Raw genomic sequence first — 25,026 nt, 5'->3', positions numbered from 1 at the left:
TTATCATCAGCATTACATCCCAGTGTTCAGTTTTCTGACAGTTTCTTTTGGAAAAGAAGAAAAGCAGAAGTAAATCGAAACTAGGTATTTTTGCCAATATGTAGCTTCGATATTCATGAAAACGATCACAACCACGCCATGCACTTTGACGTGAACTGCAATATAAGGAATTAAACGTGCAACCATGCAGTATGTGTGGCTCCCAAACACAGCTGTTGGAGCTTGCGATTCCACTGAAGGCAAATAGAAGAAGGGAACTATAAACAAGTGAAACAAATAATTACAATTCCTAAAGTCGTCTTCTTTTTGAGCTCATAAAAATATTAATAAACCGTCCAGTGTCTTGTTCTCAAACAGACCACGTTATTAAAGCATCTTGGTTTAAAAAACGGAGAGAGAGAAACAGCTTTAATAAGAAAAACCTGAAGGGGCTCAAAGGCACATCAGTGCAAACAAGCAGAGGAAGTGTTAGAAATTCAAGCATGTGACAATGTGATGTTATTTAGAAAATGCTCCTCAAGCATTAAATTATGGATTTTGACGCGCTATGGAAGAGCTGCACTTGCGCAGGCATTGTGCGTGCGCAACACCAACGGACGCACGCTGTTTGTGTGGGCCATGAAACGCTGGGGTATGCAGTCGTCTGCTTGGCAGCATATAGCACCAAATAACATGACTCAGTACATCCTGCAGGAGCTGGACTATTTCAAATAGAGCATGTTCGAGTTTTTAACGAAGCATTAATACTGTAGCCTATATATATACTTTTTTTTTTTTTTTTTTAAAGTCTTAAAATAAAAGTGTAGACTGTAACTTTAAAAACCCAATAACAAGCCTACAGTTTTTCAGAATAGACAAGAGGATAAGCCTGTTACCAATCCATCTCTGATTTCACAGAAACCTTATTAGACGGGGGAAAAATCATTTGGGTTATGCTCTCTCCTGCAGAGCACAGGACGAAGCTCTGACTCCATCATTACGCAATTTGTCTGACAAGTGATGCGTTGCCTTCACTTGAGGTATGAACAATTCAATTCGACACGGACCATTCTGGGCTCGTGAACAGTACAGGCGTGTGACAGCCATGTAGAGTGTGCAAATCGTGCGTGGAGGCTCACTGATGCCAACATACTCCATACAGGCTAAACCGCTATTATTTACACATTTAGTCTGATAGTGACGACACAATTTTTAAAATTTATTTGTATGTGTTTAATCCACTCTAGCAGCATTCTTTAAAAACACACTATTATTATTAGTACTAGTTGCGTTTTACCGTTAATAAAAGTACAAATTACAATAATTATAATAAAAATAACAGTCATGATAATTTGCAACAGTTTCACTGACTGTAATAATCACATTATTTTTAATTAATTTATGGGGATTTTTGAACAACTGCGTAAAAATGTACTGTCTATTCTTTACAACTACCGTTTAAATGTTAATAGTTGCGGTGCCATTAATCAGATAAAACATGTATTTCGCTAGCATTATTATTATTATTGTTTTAAAACGTCACCCAGTTTCAGATAGCCTCACCTTAGACATGTATTATGTCACAGAAACGGTAGGAAGGTGCATGCCCGTCCGGCCTAAAAATGCAGAAGATGAAGCAGTTTGGGAAGACCTTTGATCCCTTGCTCCTGACCTTGTGTTATTTCAGTTACCAGAGGCACCCCAAGGCAAACAAGTTGGGCACGTTTCCCCGCCGTAAACATTATCCTTGTTGCATCAGCGGCCTGGGAACGGAGGAGGGTGGGCAGGTGGGTGCACAAGAGGTGATGCAGCGATAAATACATTTACAAAAACAAACAAAAAAAATAAAAATAAAAATAAAATAGAAGAAAGAGTCCATTAAGACAACCCCAACTGGTCTTCTTATGACAAATAACCGTTCATGAAGGCAAACACAACTCCAGCGTGGGGGAAAAAAAGTAATTTACGCGTTTTTAAAGACACGTCTAACCGACTTGCATTGCCGTTGAGGCACTATAATTTGTTCAGTTTCTGAGTTTGACGCGATCCTAGCAAAGGTGGGAAAGCTAATCATAATATAGGCATCCAGCATCCAGCCTGCAGAGCTGTGCGTGCTGAAACAAATACCGAGAAAGACTTTGTGTACATTCTGGCCCCTCAAAGCCGCTTCGGTGTTTAATGTTAGCAGAGGTTTTCAACAATATTCCTAATTGCACTGCAGCGCAGGGGTGCTGTTTGATGTTTACTTGCACACTGATCTCTTTAGATTGTACAGAGATGAAGGTCAGTCATGCACCGTGGCCTTCTTAAAATATGACACGGAAAATCCAAAGCATGTGTCAAAACGGGGAGTGAGCGAAGGCGCAAAATTATGGCGTGTGTTTGTTTCTCGTGTCGGGGAGCAACAAATCTTTCTTATTGCTTGCAACTGGGGTTTCTGTGCAGAAAGTGCTTGCCTGCTGAACATGTGAAAGTAAGGAATATTCCCTCTATAAGACACCGAGCTGCAAACGTTGAGCTTGAAAGGCAATCGCGTACAGGTTAAGAAATAAAAGGTAATTATGTTATCACATAAGAACCTTAACAACCTGCATTCCATTAACGCTCGCTGGGCATAATTGGCTAAAAAATTGGCCTGCTTTGCGCAGGCTAAGCCTAAAGAGACGTGCAGCTTATAATAGAAACGTGAAAATAAATCATTGTTTTAAAAAAACAATGATTTGAATTGTATTTTTCTTTTGACACGTGTCCGACTAAAAAAAAGAAATAATACCTAATGTCAAATGGGCACAAAATTGAAACCTGGCCATGGTTTTTAACTGTGCCATGTATTTTCAAACTGCATGACAAAGATTAATTTCTAAAGATTAAACTTATTCGCCTCATTTTCACCAAATCGCTGGCGCGTTTGGTCTGCTGTCAGTCTATGCTCGACGCCTGAAAGAGAATAAAAGAAGAAGAAGAAAAGAAATACTTGGGTGACAAATAAGAAAAAAAAGTTATGATAACCTTCAAGTGCAATGAGATAGAATTTACAAACATCAACCAGCCAATTACATTACAGAAAAGCAATCATTCATTTCCTGCCATTTCCTTAATGATGCCATTTAAAAGCTTGAGATGAAAGTTAGTGTGGCGGAGCATAAAGCCACACAAAGTCGGGTCTTTGGAGCTGAACTTTTATTTTATTTTGAAAGGCAAATGACTATTATAAAAACAGCTGCATAAAATAAAACTGGTTACTGCTGGGGTCGAAAATGCACACATTTGTGGGGTTTCCCCCTATAAATAAATTCACATAATATTTCAGTTGGTGTTTCCTTGTGATGCTCACAAATAGGAACCTGTTTGTCATCTTTTTTGGTATCTTCACATCATTGTTGAAAGAGTGAAGATGCGATCCCGTACGGATACTGGATTGCACTCAACCTGCCTCAAAAACAAAGCCATTCATGGTGGCATGTCCCCGTTTTTTGGATAGCAGGACGAGAGTGACCCGGGTGTGTGGGTGTGTGTGTGACACTCTGAAGTTGTCATGACAAACTTCTGGGCCAATGATAATTTAGGTCTGTGCAAACTCGAAGGCAAATGGGAGGGTCCGATCCAATCAGCGGGGGGAGAACCCTCGGAAGCCCAGCCTCCTGATTTCAACAGATTGAAATGTAAGCCTGTCTCCAGCGCCGTCAGGAAACAGATCGAGAATTTTGTCTCTCTTGTTCCTTATCGCGCAAGAAGATTTTCTTGGACGCGATTTTAAAAAGTGGACACGCTGGACGCGGAGCAGGACCCACGCAGGAGGCACAAAGCGGACACCGTATTCTTCATTTGCGGCTTTAACACGATGGGTGAGTTCGGTGTTGTATCGCTTTTTGGTTTCTTGACAGGGATGCAGCGATCGGTGCAACTTCTTAAAGCAAGGTGGGGGGAATTTAGCGAGATATTGTCTGTGGTGTTTTGACGGATTAGTTTAGTCTTTAATCCAGAGGATATAAAACAGGACGATGAGTAATTATGTGGAAGTTACGCACGAATTTTGGCACTTCCCACCGGACATCGGTGTGAAATCTACCCTGCATGAACGACAGCTATCAGCGATCACTTAACACAGTTGATCCATAACTTCAGTTTTTTAGTGGGAGTGAAAACTTTGCTGAAAAAACAAAAATTCAAGTTTAAAATCAAGTGCAAATGTGAGAAGGTGGATTTTTCCCCCGTCGTATATAAATAACAATACTTGAAATATGTTGACTGAGACACAAATAAACTATGAGCATATCTGCTGAAATTCATATCTGTAATATAAGCATATATTATTTAAATATTCCGGGATTATAAATAAGGGGTCGTTAGCAGTGTGGAGGGCCTTGGGTTGGTTACCTAATCGCTGTCTCACTGTTGTGCCCTTCTGTGTGTTTGTTTTTGACACCAGAGCCTGCCTTCGGTGAAGTGAACCAACTCGGTGGTGTTTTCGTAAACGGCAGGCCGCTCCCCAACGCCATCCGGCTCAGGATAGTCGAGCTGGCCCAACTCGGGATTCGACCCTGTGACATCAGCAGGCAGTTGCGCGTGTCCCACGGCTGTGTCAGCAAGATCCTGGCTCGCTACAACGAGACCGGCTCCATCCTCCCGGGGGCAATCGGAGGCAGCAAGCCGCGGGTCACCACACCCACCGTTGTCAAACACATACGGACATACAAGCAGAGAGACCCGGGGATTTTTGCCTGGGAGATCCGGGACAGGCTACTCGCTGACGGGGTTTGCGACAAGTTCAACCTTCCCTCCGTCAGCTCCATCAGTCGGATCCTCCGAAACAAGATTGGGAATCTGTCCCAGCAGAGCCAGTATGAGTCGGGCAAGCAGGCGCCTCATCCACCGCCACAACCAACGTTACCCTACAACCACTTATACTCATACCCGACGTCCAAAGTGCCCACTCCCCCTGGCATGCCCACCCTTCCCGGACACATGGCCATGCACAGGATATGGCCTTCCTCGCACTCTGTAACTGATATTCTGGGGATACGGTCTATTACAGAGCAACAAAGTAAGCATGGCTGCATGGAGGGCGGTTACATTTGTTTATTGCACCACATATAACCAACTTTTGAAGGGGTTTTGCGCGCAAGAGTGCGAATGTGTGTGTGTATGTGTGTGTGTATTTGGAATAAAACCGGCACTTGTGTTTTTTTTTCTCCCTTTGAGTTAGTGTAATTGTTTTTATAGGCCTCCAAAAGTAACTATTGGAACGTTATAAACCCACAGGCCTTTTTGGAGAGAGAAAGCTTAAATGCCATTTGACCTGCCTGCTGATATTGATTTTAAAGGGAGGCAGGTTAGTTCAGAAACAGATGGTCCAGCTTGCAAGAATAATTAAGAGGCGGATGTGGAATATTAGAGGGACAACGGAGGGAAAGGCGGTGAGACGAAGTGTATCAAAATGAGGTGTGCTGAATGTTTGCCATGACTTGGAGCGAGTCGTTTTGTGCAGAACTGTGCATTCAGCGGTTTGCCCGATTCAGGCCTCAAATAAGTATCTCGCATTAGAATGCGTTTTCTGCTGCGTGGGTTGTGTTTTGTCCACATGCAGGTAGGCCCAGATAACTTTGCCTTGTACTCAACAAAACCGCAATTGTTTTGGAAACAGTGAAACAGGATCCAGCATAAATCAGTGCTAATGGTCGGCTCGGTGGTGTGAGAGGGCTTCTTCTAAGAGCTTGTTTTCCAGTGGCAGGAAGGGAAGTGTTGTCAGTCCGTTGCCGCAATCCTGTTGCTGTCAGGATTCAGGGCTGCCATGCAGAAACACGCCCCGGCCTCTTCCACGTCCACCGCCATGCAAAGCTTCACTCGAGCAATCTAAATAACATAAATGTAAAGCAGATATCCACGAAAGCTCACGGGGTGGGGGGGTGGGGGGAGAACAGTGTTTTGAGGGGCTGCCTTTATAAACAATTTATGCATTTCTAAATTATTAGCAGATGCTTGTGGCAGGTTTTTGAACGCTGAGTTGAAGTTTTTAGTACATTTAGTGAAGTGAGAGATTTGCAACATAATTTTTAAATGGGTTTGGAATTAATGGAAATGATAGGAAATAAACTAAAATAAAACACGTGCACGGCTAAAAATGTAAAAATGTATCCTAGACTTTGTCTAGGGGAGTTTTTATTTTTACGCACACGGACAACACATTCAAAACTCCCGAGGGTTGATAAAGTCGCAGAGTGTTATAATCTTAACATGTACAGCACACAGTTTGTTTAAAGCTCTTTGTCGATATTGTTGTGATGGCTTCTCTCACAGTAAACAACGGGGAATCTATGTAGTGTGCCCATCATGCACAAGAAGAAGACGATGAAAATCAATTCAATTTGTCTCCGACAGCGAGACAATTCGTTTTCTTCTCTAATATCCTTGACCCAGAGAGAGGGAGTCGCTTTAGCCATAACTTAAAAAAGAAAATGGATTTAAAAAAACAAAACAACTACATTTAGTCCCATTGATTCTGAGCACATTTCTTTACGGCGAATAAAATAAATAAATACATAATTAAAAATATGACAGATAATTTCACCTTTGTGTTAGGTTCTCATTCACAACCCTAAAGAAAAATATAAATTTACGACAAAAGGCAATTATCAGGCAAAAAAGACTTTTCCCAAACTTTTATTTTCAGAAGAGATTATCTCAATTTCAGACATCTGGAAAATTTTGAAAAAAATAATACAGAGTCTATGTTTCATACACTTGAAACTCGGCTGAAATACAGTACATCGGATAATAGATAATACAAAGATAATTGTTTAATGGCTCAAGGAAACATTTAAAGAAGCATTACGCACAGGAAAGACCTTCAACCTACGTGCTATTCATGCCTAAATTGACAAATAATCAGTTCAGAATGTCACAGGGTTTATTGTCTTGTGCAACCTGGCTAACCTGCGGTTAACGGATGCATGAATCACAGCAGCGGCCTGTGCCGGTCTTTTTTCCCCCTAACCTTAGGAAAATCTCCTCCTGACCTCCCTCTCTTCTCTCTTTCTCTTTTGCCCCCCTCCCAGTTAGTGACAGTCCATCCTTTCCCAGCACCAAACTAGAAGAATGGAGCGCTATTAACAGGACTAATTTCGCACCAGCAAGCTCTCCACTAGTCAATGGCGTGGATAAGGCGCATTTAGAACCTGAGGCAAAATACACACAGGTAAAAAAGTGGAAATCTCAATTTTTAATTTTTTTGTTTGTTTTTTAATCAGGAGTACAGAAAGAGCGAAAAGAGTGCAGGCTATTAATCTACTTGCAGACTTGAGTATTCTTCTATTTTAACAGTTAGCATGGAAACTTCCCATTTCACAGCATTAATGCGCTCCTTCTGCTGGCTGGGGTGCATTTTTATTTCACTCTCTCTTCTCTTTTTTTATTCTGGCTTTACAAGGGGCAGTTCGTTTAGGCCCTGCTGCTTGGTCAGTGCTTTTATGGATGATTACAGAGCAGATTATTTAACAATAAGCACATCAAAGGGGGTTTAAATAGCCTAGTTATTATTAACTTTTAGGATTTTGAAAATTAAGTGTAGCGTGCTTCACACTCGAGACAATGACTGGACCCCTGAATAAGAGCCAGTTGCCGCCTGTTTTCGTTTTCCTGGTAAATTATACAGTATTTGAATTGGCTGGTTTTAATGCTGTAGCCTAGTCAACGACAACCATCATCCCGTCATTTGTCTGTGAGTTTTAAAGTAGGCTTTGGGATATTGTTGTGTCCTTAATGGCAGTCCTGCAGCTCTAAGCGTCCGGTGCATTCGTTATTTTGCTGGAGCGGTTAAGTCCACGCTAAAAACGCCGACTCAAACATACAATAGTCAAAAATTAATACACGAATCGTTACTGACTTTCATGCAACTTAAGGTGTTTTTCGTTTTATTTCCTAATGTTATGTAGCTTTAATAAAATGTATATGGCCAAACTCAATAAGCTGCAAGTCTGAAAGTGATTGGTTAGATTTTTATTCAGCGTTATCTCCGCTCTTCTATCTAAAACTAACGCAGGTCTACACACCACTCATCGCAGGCCTTTAATTTCATTTCCCTCCCAAATCACACTTGTGTGCGCGCATGCTTTCCTTTTCTTCTTTTATTTTGAAAGGGCTTGTGATTCTGGTCACTGACAGAAAACGTTTCCATGCTCATCATTTATTTTGCTACTTTATCATGGGGGACTTTTCATTCTCATTATGAAGGGAAAAAAAAGATTGAACCGATGCTGGAAGATTAGGAGCGCTCAAAGTGGACGCACACTAACTGTCTGAGCGGTTAGCCAAGCAGCTATACAAAAACAAAAGTGAGCCATTAAATGCAGAAAATAACAACTCCATAAATTACACAGTTTATTGCATGAAAAACAAAGAATGGCGAAGCAAGAACTGTTCCACCAAAACACGGAGGATTAAAATGTGCCCCATCACTCCGATTTTATACATGCAGACTCTGCAGCCTGCTAAGATCTAATGTGACTTTAGACTTTGTTAAATTTGTGTTTGTCAGACAGGCTGAGACGCAGGGAAAGTGCACGGTCTTGCCAGGATCGTGTTCAAACAAGATGGCTAAACAACTTTGTATCTATCAAACTACAAGTCACTTTTTACCACCAGTTTCAAAGCACGATCTTTCTTGCAGCAGCAGGGAACTTTTCGTTTTTGGTTTTCTTTTTTAATTTTTCTAAAGGTTGACTTTCAGCTAAGAAAACTAACCAAAGCTGGCCAATGAAAACCTTTGACGGCTTTACATTTCTGACAAATTTCCTAACACCTATTTTTCCATATGGACCAAGACCGCGGCTAGAAACCTTTGGCCTCTGCTCTGAAGGAAAAGCGGGCAGATGCACCCATGAGACCCGTGTGTGCTTCTCTGCAAGATAGCGAGCATCATTAACACAGATTAAGGTTAAATCACGAACCGCGGCTCGGAGTTAATGCAAAAGTGTTTTAAAAATGCTTGAAAGAGGTGAAATGTTCAACAAAACATAGCCTACATATTATATATATATCTAAAAAATATTTAAAATTTGTACTCTCTAGAAATGTAACAAACCCCCCCCCCCCCCAAACAAACTCGTAAATGTCCTGAAGTTTAGTTTAAATTATTTATTTAAAAAATAAATACAGGGATTAGAGCAGCAGTAAATTCGCTAAAGTTAGTATATTTTGTCGCATAGTCGACCAAATACACCAAGTGTTTTATTTATTTTTAAGTATTATTCATAACAATGAAACACTTTAATGTTATTATTATTAATATGAATTTTGAAACTTTTTAATAGTAATGTTAAAGTAAGTAAAAGTAATGTAATTCAAGTTTAAAAACGTTTTAGATATACGGAGGGCGGAGGACGAAAGAACAGGTCCGCCTAATAAATTATACAATCAGATACAAGATCAGTCCCATAAATTCGCCCTTTGTATACTTGTTTGATTTTGTTGACTTTGTGTCAGACAGGTGTTGATTCAACTATGTGGCTGCAGTTAGTTGTGTTCTTGTAGTAGTCAGTTGTATAAAACTGAAAGGGAGTTTCTTTTCTTTTCTTTCTCTCTATATACTATATATCTATATCTATGTTATATCTATACCTATAGATAGATAGATATTGCCATGAGCCGAATGTGTGTCTGTATGTATAAGTATACCATGTGCAAACACTAGGCTGTGTGTAATATATGATGTTTTTCAAGAGTGGAAATGTGTTAATTTTGGGGAAACTGTTTAATTACATTTGTTGATTTAAATTGTAAAAAAACAACAATAATATAATGGGCTGTCTGTACAGGACTTAATGAAATACATTTCAGTATATTTGAGTGAAGTTATGATACAAAACACCCGCATACTCATACACACATGGTCAGACACCCACAAACAACTGCCCCAGACACCCACAGCCACCCAGTACAGACCCACAGACACCTGCAGGCCCAGGCCCTGGCGCGCGCATACACACACACACACACACACACACACACACACACACACACACACACACACACACACACACACACACACACACACACACACACAGTTTTTTCTCTGTACTTGTGTTTTTATAATCACCGCAAATGCCAGTTAGGAAGATAATTTTTCATATCTCTTTTAAGATAGTTGCCAGTGACTTTGTCAGTCAAGCAAGTCTATGAAAATAAGTCAGAGGAACAGAAAAGATCCCAGTTGTATAGAAATAATTCTCAGTAGTCCGGGACCACCCAGGAACAGAAATTCTGCCTCCCTGCTGAAATGCTTTGGTGAATTCCTCAAGTTAAGTCCTGTCACTGTGCCAGAGAAGCAAAGCCCATTCCTGGTTCGAACCATGATATTTCCCCTGTGCGTGCCTTTTCACTCTCAGTCTGTCATGACATCCGTTAAGTGCCGCCCCCAACCAGCCTGTCTCCCATCATATGGTGCAGTTTATCAACAACACTGGTGCAATGTCCACTTTTGAGTAGAAAACAAACTCCATATAGTGCACGTATGCTTCCCGAAACTGGGAAAATATTTATTTTCATGTGGTAGCTGTAAAGTTAGAATTAAGCTCTCTGCTGTTTATAATTCAACCAACATCACTTTCACTTTCTTCTACAGCTTGCCCCAGTTTTTCTTTCCTTTTCTAATTACAGCAGCTGCTTTTGTGTGTTTCCCTGGGATGGGCAGATATTTTTTGAACTTATTACAGTCCCTATTTAGGAAAATGTCTGTGGCAAACAATTTCTTTTTGATCATTTTTTAGAAAAGGAAAATGACTAATGATGAAATGAGTTATTAGTGACTTTTTAAACCTATAATTAAGAGGCTCTTATCTTAATCTTATTTCCCCCTTTCTTCTTTGAATCCCAGACGCCGAATGGCTTGCCCACAGTGAACAGCTATGTCACAGCACCCAGCATCCCTCCCTACCACCCTCCCACCCAAGTGTCACCCTACATGGGGTACAGCGCCACCACGTCGGCCTATGTGACCGGACCCACGTGGCAGCCAGCCAGTGGCAATGCTCTATCTCCCCACAGCTGTGACATCGCCACCCCGCTGGCCTTCAAGAGGATGTCAGCCAACCGTGACGCCATCCACCCAGTTGCCGCCTCGGCGCTGTGAAGTCAACTCCACAGACTGATGGGAGAAAGGGGGGTGGGAGGGTGTGAAGGGGAGTGGGTTGGGTGAGAGACGGAGAGGACATTCAACTCCAAATCTGTCCGTGGTGGCAACTGTTTTCCACTCACACTGCCAGCTTTCTATGAAGGACTCGGCCCCAGGACTCATATTTGCGCCACTGGGTATATGATGCCCCTCCGAGCTAAGCGCAGTCAGACCAAAGACACACAACGAATAAAAAGCCTGTCAGTTTTTACAGCAAATGTGTTGTCTAAAAGTACTTGCAGGACAGGTGTTCCAAAGACTGACATATGACTGCTACACCATCCATCAACATAATTCCCCTCAGATTCTTTACTGCACATCTGCAAATGTCTCTGGGCAAAATGGGGTAATGTATAACTTCATGAATACAGAATCAAAGAAAAGGGAAAAAAAACTTTACATTAGTGTTTCAGGGTGCTTAATAATAATAATAATTGCTATTGTTTTTTATGTTTGTATGCTTTTTGTTTATGATTTGATAAAAGTAACTGTGTTATGGAGCGTTGTTTTCCACTTCTCTAAAAGTGTAGCCTATGCAAGAGCTTCAAAGGGAAGTTTATTTATTAGATTAAAGGTACGTTGAATGAAGTGCAATTAGTCTTACAGAAAGCATGGACATCTCCACGCACATTTAGACAGAATTGGCATTGGGCACATTGGAGTCTAGAGCATTAACATAATTAATTGTCAAATGTTGCACAATGAAATTGAATGTATCTTATTAAATTGTTTGGCTTTTATTGGTCTTCGTGGAGTTTTCTGGCTGTTTGGGGATTCCTCAACACTTATTATTCGAAGAACAGAAAACAAGTGCACCATCACAGCTAAAAATATTTAATCTCTTTTTCTTCCAGCTACTCTAGACTCAGGGCATTGTGGCCTACTGGCCTGTTTTACATGAGCAGGAAACTGCTTTCCATAAAAGAAAAAAAAAAAAGACATGTGCACGCTGACAAGGCCTGTATTTTCTATTACCATGCGTCATGGCTCACTAGGAAACTTCATCAGAAATGCTTTGGGAGCACGAGTGTTTGCGACCACTTGAAGCAATTCTTTGAAAGTCCTTTGGCCATTAAAAATGGGTACATGTCTTCTCACCTCATTACATTTAATGCGGTCCTTTCTGTAATCATAAAAAATTATACCTGTACATTAGAGTGACAAAAACACAATTTGAGTAATTTGGGTTCACACTATTTTCACAGATTATTCCCATAAAAATTATAAATAAAAATAAAACACAAATGAATAAAATGTGCAAAACATAAGAGAAATTTGGACATTTCCCACTGCAACCAAACTGAAAAAAAAAGTCAAAATTCAGTGTATATTTATACTTTGAAACATAGAATATTAATTCCAGTAAAGCCCTGCTGTCTTTAAAAAATAATAATAACAGCCTAATGCCATGCATTATAATTTTCAACCATTTTAAGTCACAGAATTTTTTTCATATGGTTTTGTGGGAAAAATAGTAAATAAAATATCAGCTTTTCAAACAAATTTGAGATCTGTGTGCCCAAGAGTCCTAGACTCCTGGGGTCAGGTGCAGTCCATGAACATTCAGAGAGCCACAAATAGGCTCATTGGCCTGCGGTTTCCAAGGTCATCAGACATGTGACCCAAACACGAACCTCCAGCAGCCACATAAAGGGCCAAATAGGGCTGTCAGGGCCAACTCAACGTGTTCATTACAAAGGAAAAGCACACAGGCCATCTGACAAATGACATGTTTGCAAAATGATGCAAAAATACTTTCTGAAAGTGTAGAGGGGGGGAAGAGTGTAGTGTAATAAATTACGAGTGAGTCTGGCAAGCCCTGTCAAGCCCTGCAGTGGAAACCACAGATTTACACAAACTGGGCTTTAGTTGAAGTTGTAGATTGATAACTTGATATAGGTGCTTACCCAGCTCTTTCGCATAGCATTACCTGCTGCCGATGGTTCAGTAGGTGCGCGGCTCAGTTTTTCTTTCCCTCCCGCGATACAGCATAAACAGCCTCTGCACGTGACAGTGTCAACAGTCCTCCCCATGCAGGAGCTGATTTGACTTGGAAAGCAGTCTTCCCCGCATCCAGTGGTCACGGACCGTTGCTCAGGGATCGTAGTGTTTCTTTGACCGTATGTGAACCACATCACAGAGACGTGATGTTCACTCGCTGTACCAGCCAGCCATCACGGCCACCCTTTTACCATCCACCATCCATCATGAACGGCAAATGATAGTTAAGTCTCTGAGTGGCATGAAAGAGTCGTTACACGCTCTGTTCTTTACCTCAGCCGACACACAACAAGGCCAAACAACTTTTCCTTTCAACTAAGCTACATGAACTGCACACAGCCTTGTTAGTCTAGTCTGACTCACAGAACAAAATTAAAATGTGGTTGTCTTAATTGACAACAGTATTCAAAAAACAGGAACAGTGTGTTTTCTAGACAGGAGGAAGCTTCTCGAAAGTCTAACAATCCCTGCTCTTGTAGTTTAATGTTGGTCAGCTTTATGGAAAGAGAGGTCTAAAAGGCGTACTTAAAAAAAATAATAAGGGCAGACACGTGTTTACAATTAATTAAGTTGAGTCTGACTTCAGTGTCATATGGTTATCTTTACTTCTCCGCATGCAATTAGAAGCAAGACAGCCATTTACAGAGTAACACTGAGCAGAGAAAGTAATACCGGCTGAATACAGGACTTCATGCGTGCTTCTGCTCAATGAACACTTTTAAAAGCAGCTGACAACAGCCAGAATGTTTTCTTAATGTCTTAAAACAACAACAGTCAGGAGACAGGTGAGCAAAATGGAAAAAAATAAGTGCCGTGTTTTTAAAAATCACGTCTGGTGCCGTGTCTTTGTGTGTGTGTATATGCATGGCTGACTGCTTTTTACCTACAGTGTAAATTGCAGACATTTTAATATACTAATCATTAACCACATTTGCACTGAGAAAGGCAGGTAGAGCCATGCCCAGGTTGCAGCCCTGTCAAAGCAGAGCCACTGAATTGAGATGTTACAGATGAGGGTGGGAAAATCCATAAAAAGGGCGCAAAGAAAATGACGTGAGGGAGACTTATAAGATTTATGATTATTGCAGTGTGCAGGGAATTCATGGTAAAGTTGCACAAGCTTTTAAAATACAGATACAGATTCAGAACTCCATTACATAAAGGACAGGTTAAGCGCTTACAATTCCATCAGTCTGCAAGCCACAGTTGTTAGTCTCTCACCGCGGGCCCCTAGGCAAAAACTAGGAGCCATTCCATTTTGGCAGAGAGTGACTCCCACATTAATGATGACTGTCAAATGCCAACGTGGCTCACTATACCAGCTACCAGATGAAGTTAAGATGAGTCTCCTAGAGAAGCCACTATGCCTAAGGCTGTGCAACAGGTGTGTGTATATATGTGTTTTTGAATATTTGTATAAGAAACAGACTGAGAGAGAGAGAAAGAGAATGTGTGTGGTAACCCCCTCGATCCCTGCAGCCCCATTTGAATTTCTTGGGGCTTGTTATTTTAGCTTGCACTAAATGTTCGAGCGCTGACTACCCGCCAGAGAGAGAAAGACTGACACTAAGTTGGCTACGAAGCGCTCGGATGACAAAAAGGAGAGTGATGAAGTGGCAAACTGTAGAAAGGGGATATTCTTATATTGATGCCAAGATGAAACGGTCCCAGTTAAGACAAAAACAACAACACGAATCTACTGTTACAGGACACGCAACACACAATTATACAGTGACGAAAATGTGGGTTCATTTTTTCTTTTTATTTGTTGCCAGTACATACAAGAACTGTCCAGTTGTTGTTTTTGTTTTGAGGGGTTTTTTTCAGGAAGGACTTAAAAAGGAAAATCCACACAACATTTTATCAATAAAACCTTGAAAACATATAAAACTCAGATTTGATAGTGATAGCACCTATCTTGACAAAGCCAGAAAATGATTATTGAAAAAACTGAACTACATGTTAAATTGTTGTTGTTGTTTTTTTTTTAAATAACGTGAAAAACAGGAAGCTCCCAAAGATGTTGACAGTTTTGTGACTGATTGTCTCAGGCAGGACGGTTTGCCCCCAGCATCCAGTATAATTATGGAACGACATCAAAAGAGACTCTCCGTGTGCCTTTGCGATGCCATTGGCTTCTGGTGCCAAGTTTGATCCGTGTATTAAGAACAAACTGGCAAAAACATATGCATTAATAACTTTTGCAATAAGCTTTCATAACATCAGTGTTCTTGTTAGACATTAAAACACTATTTCTGCTAAGGCTCAGTAGTATATGGATGAAGATAGGTGTAATCAAAAAGCAGACTTCCAAGGAATCCTCCAAAAGTTGCAGTAGCACTGGGAGCAGTGCTTTGCTGCACAATGAGGTGTTCTTGAAGGCTGCTGAATTTAAATTTAAATATGATTTCTACTGTTTTATGCGCACTGTGTCTGAACTTCCTGATTGCATCTTGTATTTGCATTTATGAATACATATACCATAAAAAGATGAATATATATATATATATATATATATATATATTATGATGTGATAAAATAGGAGACTGGAGATTGATCGTTGTACAAACTCGTCTTAATTGAGGATATATGTTGAAGTATAGTTGTAAATAGACAGAAATCAGGATAATCATAAAAATGTTCATATTCTGAAGTGTTCAGCTCAGTCTACTTTGTCTTTGTCTATTTAATCTGTGATTGTTGCACCAAACCAGTGAGATGAGCACAAAAAAGAAGAAAAACATGAGAACTACAACCAATGAAATGTAAAAACACTATGTTAATGCATGACTTCATTAGGAACACTGATTTGTCAATGATTTTAAACTCAATGAAAACTATTTTCAGGTATTAGAACAGTTCCTTCAGACTCAAAATGTGTTGTAGCATTTTGAATGTGGGAAATGAAATCTGCTTTTTAAAACATAATATAATGCTGATTTGGTATTTTGAGTTTTTTGTATTTAAGAAAAAAAATCTAATTTATTCTGATATGACTCAAGTAACAATACTTGCAATAAGGCACAGTTCATAAGGCACCATTGTGGGGTTCCCTGTTTTGTTACCAGTTTCTCTGCAGCCACTCAGACACATATTCATAGACCAACAGCATTACTGCTCCACCTGTGAGAAAACATAAGAGAAGTACCCGTTGTGAATTTGATTTTCAGAGGCTTTACTTCCCCAGGGAGTTTCTGAGAGCAGGAACATGTGAAAAGCTTGTAGCACTTGTTTACAAAGGAGGTGGACGGTATCTCTAGCTCACTGTATTTCCATTTAAAGCTTATTATTGTGGAATATTATGTAAATACTGTTCCTTGGAATCTGCTGAGAAGGAAATAGTGTTTGCTACAGCCTTATTTCACTGGAAGCACTGCATGCAAAGTTGAAATGCTAATATGCTTAAGGGAAGGCTTTTTCTTGCTTAATCGCTCTCTTCAGCAGTCTTATCTGCTGCAACAGGAAAGCTGTGAGGATGACAATGATTTCAATATTAACACGAGGAATTTTTTTTTCTTACCTGGTCCAAGCCTCATTATCTTGGGAACCAATCCCTTGTATAATGCCAAATACCTGCAAAGAAAGGAAAGAAAAGCTGTAAGGTGTTAATGTGCAAAGATTTTAGCTAGAATCCAGAATATGTAAATCGTTTCAGTTTGCGTAATGGCTGTGCTGCGATGGAGTTGAAATGTAAATTAGTGCAAATGGAGTGGTGGTGTGTAAATTTTAGACTGCACATAAGTACTTCTCATGTGTCCTACTTCATATGTCAAATCCAGCACAACTCAGAGGCAAATTGTAAACCTCTGACATCACTCCATTTATTAAATATCATTTTAGATGCTTTGCAGATCTCAAAGAAAGCCAATGTAAGTGAACTCTTGTGTATTATAATCTATTATTATTTGATCTAAAAAAGAAATTCAGAAGCTGCCTAGCAATACATGAATCAAGCCCCAGCTTTATTAGATGTAATGCATGCAATGCATCAATACTTACAATTCGCTATTATAATAAGCAAGTTCTGAAGAGAGTCATTTTTACATAATAAATCTATTTATTTTTGGAAGTGTTTGACTGATCTGAGTCCTTCCATATGCTGGTTGTATACATGTGCCTGTGCTCTTGCTTGTGAATGCATGAATGAGTATACATGTGAGAGCCTGTCTGTCTGTCAGTCAGTCTGTCTGCTGCGCTGCCTGTCTGTCATTCCATCAGGTATATAGGGTCCAGCGGCCAGCGCTACCGAGTACCTGCTCCTTAATGCATTCAAGGTGATCAGTGGCTGTCCGCCTCCGCCTCGTGCTCCCTGTCCCGCTCCCTGCCCCCGCCACTGATGGCGTTAATAAGGCTCGACCCACTTCCTCCCTGGCCCTCTGTCTGATTAGATTGACCCGTGGAGCGCCGTGCGGCTCGTTAGGGTCTGCTTAACGACGTCTCCCATAGGGACCACTAATTAGCTGGGACTGTGTTGTGTTAGAGAAGGGGACTAGATGTGGCGCATGGGGCACCATCCATGCACCCCTGTAACGACAACATTTCAGTGCCATTCTTGCAACAACCTCTATACTAACAACATCCACTAACTACAAACATATCGCTGGCCCTTGTCTAGCGGAGCAGCATGGGGGAAAGTGGAAAGCCTGAGGCAATTGCTAGCATAACATACATCTTTCCTTGAAGCTTCCATTTAGAGCTGTCATTCTTTGAGGCATGAAAATATGTTAACATTTACTAAACAACTGACAGACTGCAGAAATGTATGATCGTACTCATGGGGAATACAGCCCAGAATCTAACATCATTATTTAGTTTCCATTCATTGGATCACAGTTTTGCATGAAGCTATTCGTGCTTTTTTGCTGTATTTAGTGTAGGAAAGTTACTCCACACAATCAAACCCTGCTAACTTGTAGCTCCAGCTGGTACATTCGTCTTCTCTGACAGCCAGTTTGGCAGATAACCAACTATCGACTGCTAACAAAACAGACAAAGTGGCTCATTAATTCTTGAATGAATCAGCATTCCAGCTTTTGTCCCAAACATCCCCTGTTTTTCTCCTCCCCACATTTGTCCATACCCCTCTTCGCGGTACACCAGTGCCATGGTCTGGAAGCAGGTGCGGTACTTGATCTCTCCTGGCACTGGCTGGGGGCCCTGGATCCGGCTCTTGGCTACATCGAAGGGAATATTCACACAGGAGGAGATGGTCCCAGACAACAGGCCGATGGTAAACTTGCGCAGGAACTCTAGGGTAGGGTCCTGAAAAAGGAGGAGATAAAATTAGGTATGCCTTTTTAAGGGTGACACTTATATTTTTAAAGTGTGAACCACAGGGTTAAATTTGGTCCCATAAAACATAAACAGCAAATAGAGCTTTTGGAAATAAAAAAGAAAGTAGTGACAGGGAGTTGACAAAGTCAGCGCTGAGACATTATGTGTCTACGTCTATGAGCGAATGTGGGGGAGAGCATGAGGGGACTTGTGCATATGATTGCAAAGCTTGCATGAAAGCCCTGATCATTTTATGGTAGCGGGGGGCAGATTAGTGCTTCCTGACTGCAGTGCAGCATTCTGATTGGCTGAGCAGAAGCACATGTTCACCGGGGAGCCAAGACAGAGGATTTATAAACAGGGTTCATGCAGGCAGACTGGGGAGGCATATGGGGACAATTTGGGTAATTGGGCTGTGACTCGGCACAGGGGTATTACTGTACCAAAGAAGCCCAGACTCAGAGAGCTCTGACAGCTAATTGGCCAGGATATTTTTACAAATGACAGCAGCCTCTCTGGTCCAGGCCTTTCTCAAGCGGCTGGACACCCTGAGAGCCGTGGTAAATCAACAGCTAATCCCACTTTTTCTATTTTTTTCAAGTGGGATGTGGAGAAGGGGGCAACGTAACTGTGGCCTAAGTACACCCATCAACCCACTTCCTAACAGCCTTAAGCAAACATCTCCTCACACATTCACTTGTGAATGATGGCAGTGTGCTATCTGCCTCCTCTGTTAGTCAAAAGGCCACATGAGAGAAACCTGGACTCGACAGTCTGAATTCGACTGCAGACAAGTTTGAGTTGCAAGCTCATTGCTCATGTTGCTGACACAAGGCCTTTGAAGAAACACCACTATCAGCTCAGCCTGTAAATTGCACAACATCCACAATATTTCTGCTTTTGCTGTCTCGACAATGGCCACTGTTAGCATCTAACAAACAGGATCGCTCCATCAATGTGCATCGAGACGGATAATTCCCAAAAAGCAACTGCCACAATCTAAGAAGGGAGCTATTTGAGTCATCCAGCCACATAATTATCATTCACAGAAGATGACCACTTGGTACATCATGCGTCATTGGAAAAATAGCAGAGCCTGGCCTCCCACTGTAACCTCCTCTTGAAAATAGTACAGTTGTCTGCTTCCAATTAGTTCATTGGAGTTAATCTAATGCTCCAGTTTGCACATGTGGAACTGGCGTATGGTAACGTTTCCATTAAACAAAATTAACTTTTGTTTGGGCCATCAGGAACTGCCGGATGTGTAATCTGAAACTTTGAGGATGTTATGAAGAGCAAACAGAAGAGGTATTAGTGGGGCTGATCTTACAAGTCCTCTCTGATTTTTGCTTCCTTCCCTCCATGCCAGTCAGGCTAACTAATAATACTGTTAAATACATTTGGTATTTCCCTGTGGCAAGGTTGTTGGCACACATGCATATCACATAGCCTATGGATAGCAAAAAAAACTAGGTGTAGTCATGGTTACCAATGTCAAAGCAAGGTTAAAGTGGTTTGGAAAAAACCCCCAAAACAAGTAAGTGTGTGATCATAGATTATGATTGGCATATTACCGGGTTGGTAGGAATAGCGTCCTTGACATTGAAGTAGAAGCCAAAGTAGATCATGTTGAAAACTCCATGGCGCCCCAGTGTTGATGTTAATCCTTTATTAAGGCCCCTCAGTCCAAAGCCGTCTGACTTAATTATCCGGCTTGCTTGGGCAAAAGAGGAGGGTTGCTGTATTGGAAAGATTGAATTCGAAAGAAACACACGTGAGCAGATTTCTATGGAAAGATGTGTAGATTACCAATATTTTACACATTATGACAATATTTTATTTCAGTCAACCTCTTTGAAGGAATCCCTGTTGGCCTGGAGACTGACTTTCACCACCTCGAATGGATTGATCACTAAAGCCTCAGTCAAGCCAGAACCAAGCCCTGCTGCAGACAGCGCCTAAAGGGGAGTTGGACGTGATTTAGGACTCAGAATGTGGAGATAATATTTGGGTAGAGACAGAGCAAACTAGATAAACTGATGAAGACAATGAAGACTGACAACGTGCCCGGGTTACAAGAGCTGCCGTTGTTATTTCATTTCCAGAAACCCGTTCTCTGAGTCTTTTTGTCTTGTCTAAAATATGTATTCGTCACAGCCATCATTGTTACTTCTTGACAAATGCTTTAAGACGCCTGTGTTTATCATCAGACAAAATGCCAGATGACAGATGGGAATGAGAGGAAGGTGAGTAGAAAGTAGGAATGTGAGCAAGGTAACAAACTTGCACTGAAGAAGCCAAAAAATTATTTTCTGCTTTCATTCATCTCATCACAATCAACATGCACTAATGTAGCACCGATTTTATACAACTGGCTGTTGCAACACTGCATGTACTTACATTGGTCTGTCTATTTCTGCATCTAAGTGTGTGTGTACATGTGTGTGTGTACATGTGTGCGTGCATGCGTGCTCAGAGCGAGGCGTAATGGGAACATGTCAAGAACGTGTCTATAGCTCATTACTCTTCCTGCCTCTTTATCCTGCTGTCAGAGCCCCGGGACCCATCCTCTCAGACATGCCTCGCAATGTTTACACAGCCAGCCAGCCACGTTTTAATTCCTTATTTGTATTATTACTGTGTGTGTCCTCATTAATCAGAGTGAAGGCATTCAGCTGTGCCATGCTGAATAGGGGGGAAGAGAGAGCACCATTCACAACCAATCTGTAATTCACTTGCACTAATGATCTGATGTGATTACAGTACTTGATATGCGAGGGCCTCTGGGGGAAATGGGGTTAGAGGTACTTGAGGAAGAGGAAGGGGTGGAAAGAAGATAGTCAGAAGGAGGCGTAAGAAGAGTGGGAAGAGGGCATGATGAATGGGACAGGTAAACATTACTCCAGAAATGGCTGTAAAAACAAGCTGAGGATATTCTCCACGCTGGGACGGCTTTGACACTGAGCTACAGGTAAGCCATCCATCATGGCTGACACTTGGCTGCCACCTGAATAGGTGGTGTGCGGTGACCACACCCCACCAATACAAATCTTTCTAGCTTAAAACTCTGACTCAATATAACAGAAAACCAATTACTCAAGAAGGATGAAACATCTTCTTACCTCATGGCCTGTGGTGTAACCAGTCTCCAGAATTAACAACCGCCAAGCAAGTTGGTCAAGTTGGTTTTAAAGTACTGTGTTAAATATTAGACTATTTTGGCTCTACTTCCAAACATCGGGGTTTGAAAGAAGTGGTGACTATGAAGTTTTGTGGGTTCATCTTGACATTAAGAGGCAATCTGTGTTTATGTCCAGGCTATAAAGAATCCCACCTGCTTAACTTGGGGATGAAGAGAAAAAGGTGCTACGATATAAACGATATAATCCCAGTGGGTTGTCCCAGTGTAGCCACGCTGCGATAAAATAACGTGATTAAAGTTAACTAAATGGGAACTTGAAATTTTAATACACTGATTTTTAAACGCCTTTTTTCCTGAATTGGGATTAGTTGCTGTTGGATGTGCAGTTGAGGTCGGGTATGAATTCAACTTTTAGATTACTAGCATGTCACAAACTTTGCTGGACTCCTTTTGCTGTTTAAAATTGTAAGGTCTGACTTCCCATATGGCTGAGCTTATTTAAAAATGACTGAATGTCACAGCAGACAGGCAGTATTGTTACCGCCATAGCTTTTCTACTTGCTTTACATTCATTGTAGAATTGCAAAGTGATTTTTCGTCTTTGTCAGCAGTGAAGGGGCACACTCATTTTGTTTGAATAAGCATTAATCAAATTGTCAATGGACAAACCAGACTGCAGATTCCAGGATTATACCGAGTGCAAGCACTATGATTGCTGTTGTGACTCCAGGTTACAGATTTGGGTTGTCTTTTATATTAACACAACATACAGCATGGGCAAAACGCAGCACCTACCCAATGTTAAGTCTGCACCGTAGTCTTATGGTAACTGTTGCTGTTATGCAACATTTAGCTCCTTCCTATCTTCAAATTTTTAAAAAAAACTGAATAGATTCTCACACAGTGAGTCAATTAAATGAAAACAAAGCAATTATTACTTGTGTAATTAAAAAAAAAAGCCTTCTAATAAGCTGCCAGTTATACTGGATTAACACATACGTAGCAGCACCGAACAAACGCTTGTAGTTTTTGTGGCTGCTCTGTTGCTGGGAATGAAGCTCATAAAAGCAAAGGTTCAGCCAGAGACATGGAGTCATTAGTGCCACACTGATCACAGCTGATGACAAGCTGATGTCCCAAACTGAGTGCCAACTACATATAAATGCTGCTTCATACATTTAAATGCTAAACTGAGGTGAAAGTGGAACATTCAGTGTTTGTTTCAGAAGTTCTGAAAATGACATTGACAGCTACATAAATGACTAAATGTGTGCTGAATTGCTCGCACTGTGCCAACAGTATTAATTTAAGCTCTGGAAATCATTTCATGTTTATCTTGTCCAATGTGTGACCAAGATAAAAAACACAAAATGAGTAAGAATTTCCCTTCTAAACCTATTCCTGCATTACTAAAAGTTTTACATGAAACAGCACTGAAAACGAAATGTTAACAAGGACATTTACATTTTTATTAATTCATTTGCCTGGCAAAATTATTCTTGGCATTTGTTTTTGTTTTAAAAGCCTTTGGCAGGTGAGCTGTTTTTATACTCTAAAACATTATTCCAAATCCGGTGTGCGTGTGTATTTATTTTTTCAAGTGAGAGTGTATTCAGGTGTCCCTGGATGGAAGACTCACCACACCGGGAGACAAAGGGGTCAAATTCAGCAACTTCTTGTACTGCTCAAAGGTGAAAAACTGCAGTGGGAAAGATCAGGATAAAAGCGCTGTCAGAAAGTGACATCTGTGCACACATACACACCCACATATGGTGTACATAAAGAAAGCTACCTTAAAAACACACAAAAGGAAAGGGGAAGCTACATGAAGATTGCATGTATTTAGTAAACGAACATGAAATGACGGTACGCTTTGAATTTCAGACCTTGATCTTTGTGGAAAGACAAAAGTCTCAAAAGGAGACAGATCCACGGATCTGTTTATTTGACCAAGGGCAAAATGCCAGCAAGACCGTGTTAATCGCAGCTTTAATTTGTTTTCTGGCTCCAGACATTTCTCACCACCTAGCTTTGTTCTCAATGTGAGTGATTACCCCATCTTCTCAGTGTGAGTGCTTACTTTTAAAGTTCACACATCCTTGTTTCCAGCATCTCATTACAGAGGTGTTCTATGCCAAGCATCAGGGCCCTCTGCGCCACCCACCCCCCCGCTCACCCTAATCCCTGTCACCCCATTACACGTTAGCTCCAAATGCTAAACCTCATTACAAATATCCAAAGATGGCTCTCAAGAGATGGCTTTCTTTCAAATGCCTGTAAGTCAATATTTGGAAGACCAACAGAACGAACAGGAGTGGCTGAGGAGGCAGACATGGCAGAGGGCGTCATGTGTTTAATCAACACGTGTGTACCATGTTAGAACGATTGTGGTTTAAGTGTTTTCATATGTGAGTGAAGCAGTTTGCAAAGAAACCAGATCCTGAGCGTTGCATCACTGCGGCCGTCAGTGAACAAACGGCCATGTCCTTTGTCTCACCTTGACTGCTCTCTTTGGTGTCTCTGCCAGAATAGGAGGTAGGATTCCCTTGTAGAATCCAAATACTCTGTAGAAAGAGGAAATAAAATGTTTCTCTGGCACTGAATTCGACTTAAATTTTTGTAAAATGTTAGTTTACTTTTACATTGTACGTGTAGTGTATCAACACTACACGTACATCAGATCAACCAAACTGCTGCTGAACTATCCTCTAATACACTGATAACTTTACATCAACTTATTATTCATCGTTGTAATGCAATACAGCTCAACACCACAGCAACTCTAACTTAGGATACAAAGTACAGATTGCATAGGATTTAGGAAGTTTTAGTTATGCGTTTTGCCATGTTCCAAGACAAGTTTCAAATGGCTGCTCACTGATTTTCATATTGTATGGAAATAAATGGAAGCCAATGAACGTCAAAAGGCAGCGTGGTGCAGTGGACAGCACTGTCGCCTTGCATCAAGAAGCTTTAACCCACTATTCAGGGCTATGCATGCTTGATAAAGACTTGGCTTTGCGTGATGTCGCAGTGACTTGCTAGTCAAATTTGAGTTAAGGAATTCATACAATGTGCAGAATTCCTGTTTAAGGTTTATATAAAGGTTTAAAAATCACAAAGGGATTGGCGTGGCATTTCTCTTCCTCCTTACTCAGCACAGCACATTTTCAGATATACTTTCAAACCACAAACCCTGGTAAACATGTTCTACATGAATATGCTGAGGAAATGATTTAAGGGTGTTTTTTCAGTATTTGATATGCTGGATATTTCAGAAGCAGTAGCTGTATAATTTTAGTCAATTTGGTAGTTTGCCTGTGCTCAATCATACGTCCAGCCATGATTTAAGGCACAGTCAGAGCCAGGAAAAATAATAAAATGATACAGTGAGTTATTCATATTGAGATGTGTGCCTACATGGAACACAGGCTATATTTTGGAAAAGTGAATTTTATGTAAT

General features: G+C 40.9%; 2 protein-coding genes and 1 long non-coding RNA gene across 3 annotated transcripts in view; 2 read left to right on the top strand and 1 right to left on the bottom strand.

The window, feature by feature from the left end:
- LOC146496096 (uncharacterized) overlaps positions 1–25,026 on the top strand; it is a 236,414-nt gene that overhangs the window by 199,715 nt on the left and 11,673 nt on the right. The gene's annotated exons all lie outside the window — the stretch shown is intronic.
- Positions 42–25,026, bottom strand: part of slc25a21 (solute carrier family 25 member 21) — a 104,259-nt gene continuing 79,274 nt past the window's right edge. The window contains exons 5-11 of the mRNA XM_085142821.1: positions 24,061–24,127; positions 23,203–23,262; positions 20,272–20,379; positions 19,996–20,160; positions 18,228–18,409; positions 16,668–16,720; positions 42–16,270 (exon numbers count right to left, since the gene is read on the bottom strand). Of these exons, the coding sequence (XP_084998947.1) occupies positions 16,209–16,270; positions 16,668–16,720; positions 18,228–18,409; positions 19,996–20,160; positions 20,272–20,379; positions 23,203–23,262; positions 24,061–24,127 (697 nt within the window). The 3' untranslated portion in view covers positions 42–16,208. The remainder of the gene's footprint in view (positions 16,271–16,667; positions 16,721–18,227; positions 18,410–19,995; positions 20,161–20,271; positions 20,380–23,202; positions 23,263–24,060; positions 24,128–25,026) is intronic.
- pax9 (paired box 9) lies at positions 3,661–11,886 on the top strand. Its single transcript, XM_085142820.1, has 4 exons — positions 3,661–3,824; positions 4,409–5,023; positions 7,035–7,174; positions 10,850–11,886. Exons 1-4 carry the CDS (start codon positions 3,821–3,823, stop codon positions 11,102–11,104), a joined length of 1,014 nt encoding a protein of 337 aa, XP_084998946.1. The 5' UTR covers positions 3,661–3,820; the 3' UTR covers positions 11,105–11,886.

The sequence above is a fragment of the Neolamprologus multifasciatus genome, chromosome 19 (genome assembly GCF_963576455.1).
Source record: "Neolamprologus multifasciatus chromosome 19, fNeoMul1.2, whole genome shotgun sequence".
Lineage (NCBI taxonomy): Eukaryota > Metazoa > Chordata > Actinopteri > Cichliformes > Cichlidae > Neolamprologus > Neolamprologus multifasciatus.
The sequence above is the reverse complement of the archived record's forward strand: the minus strand, read 5'-3'. Positions and strand labels throughout refer to the sequence as shown.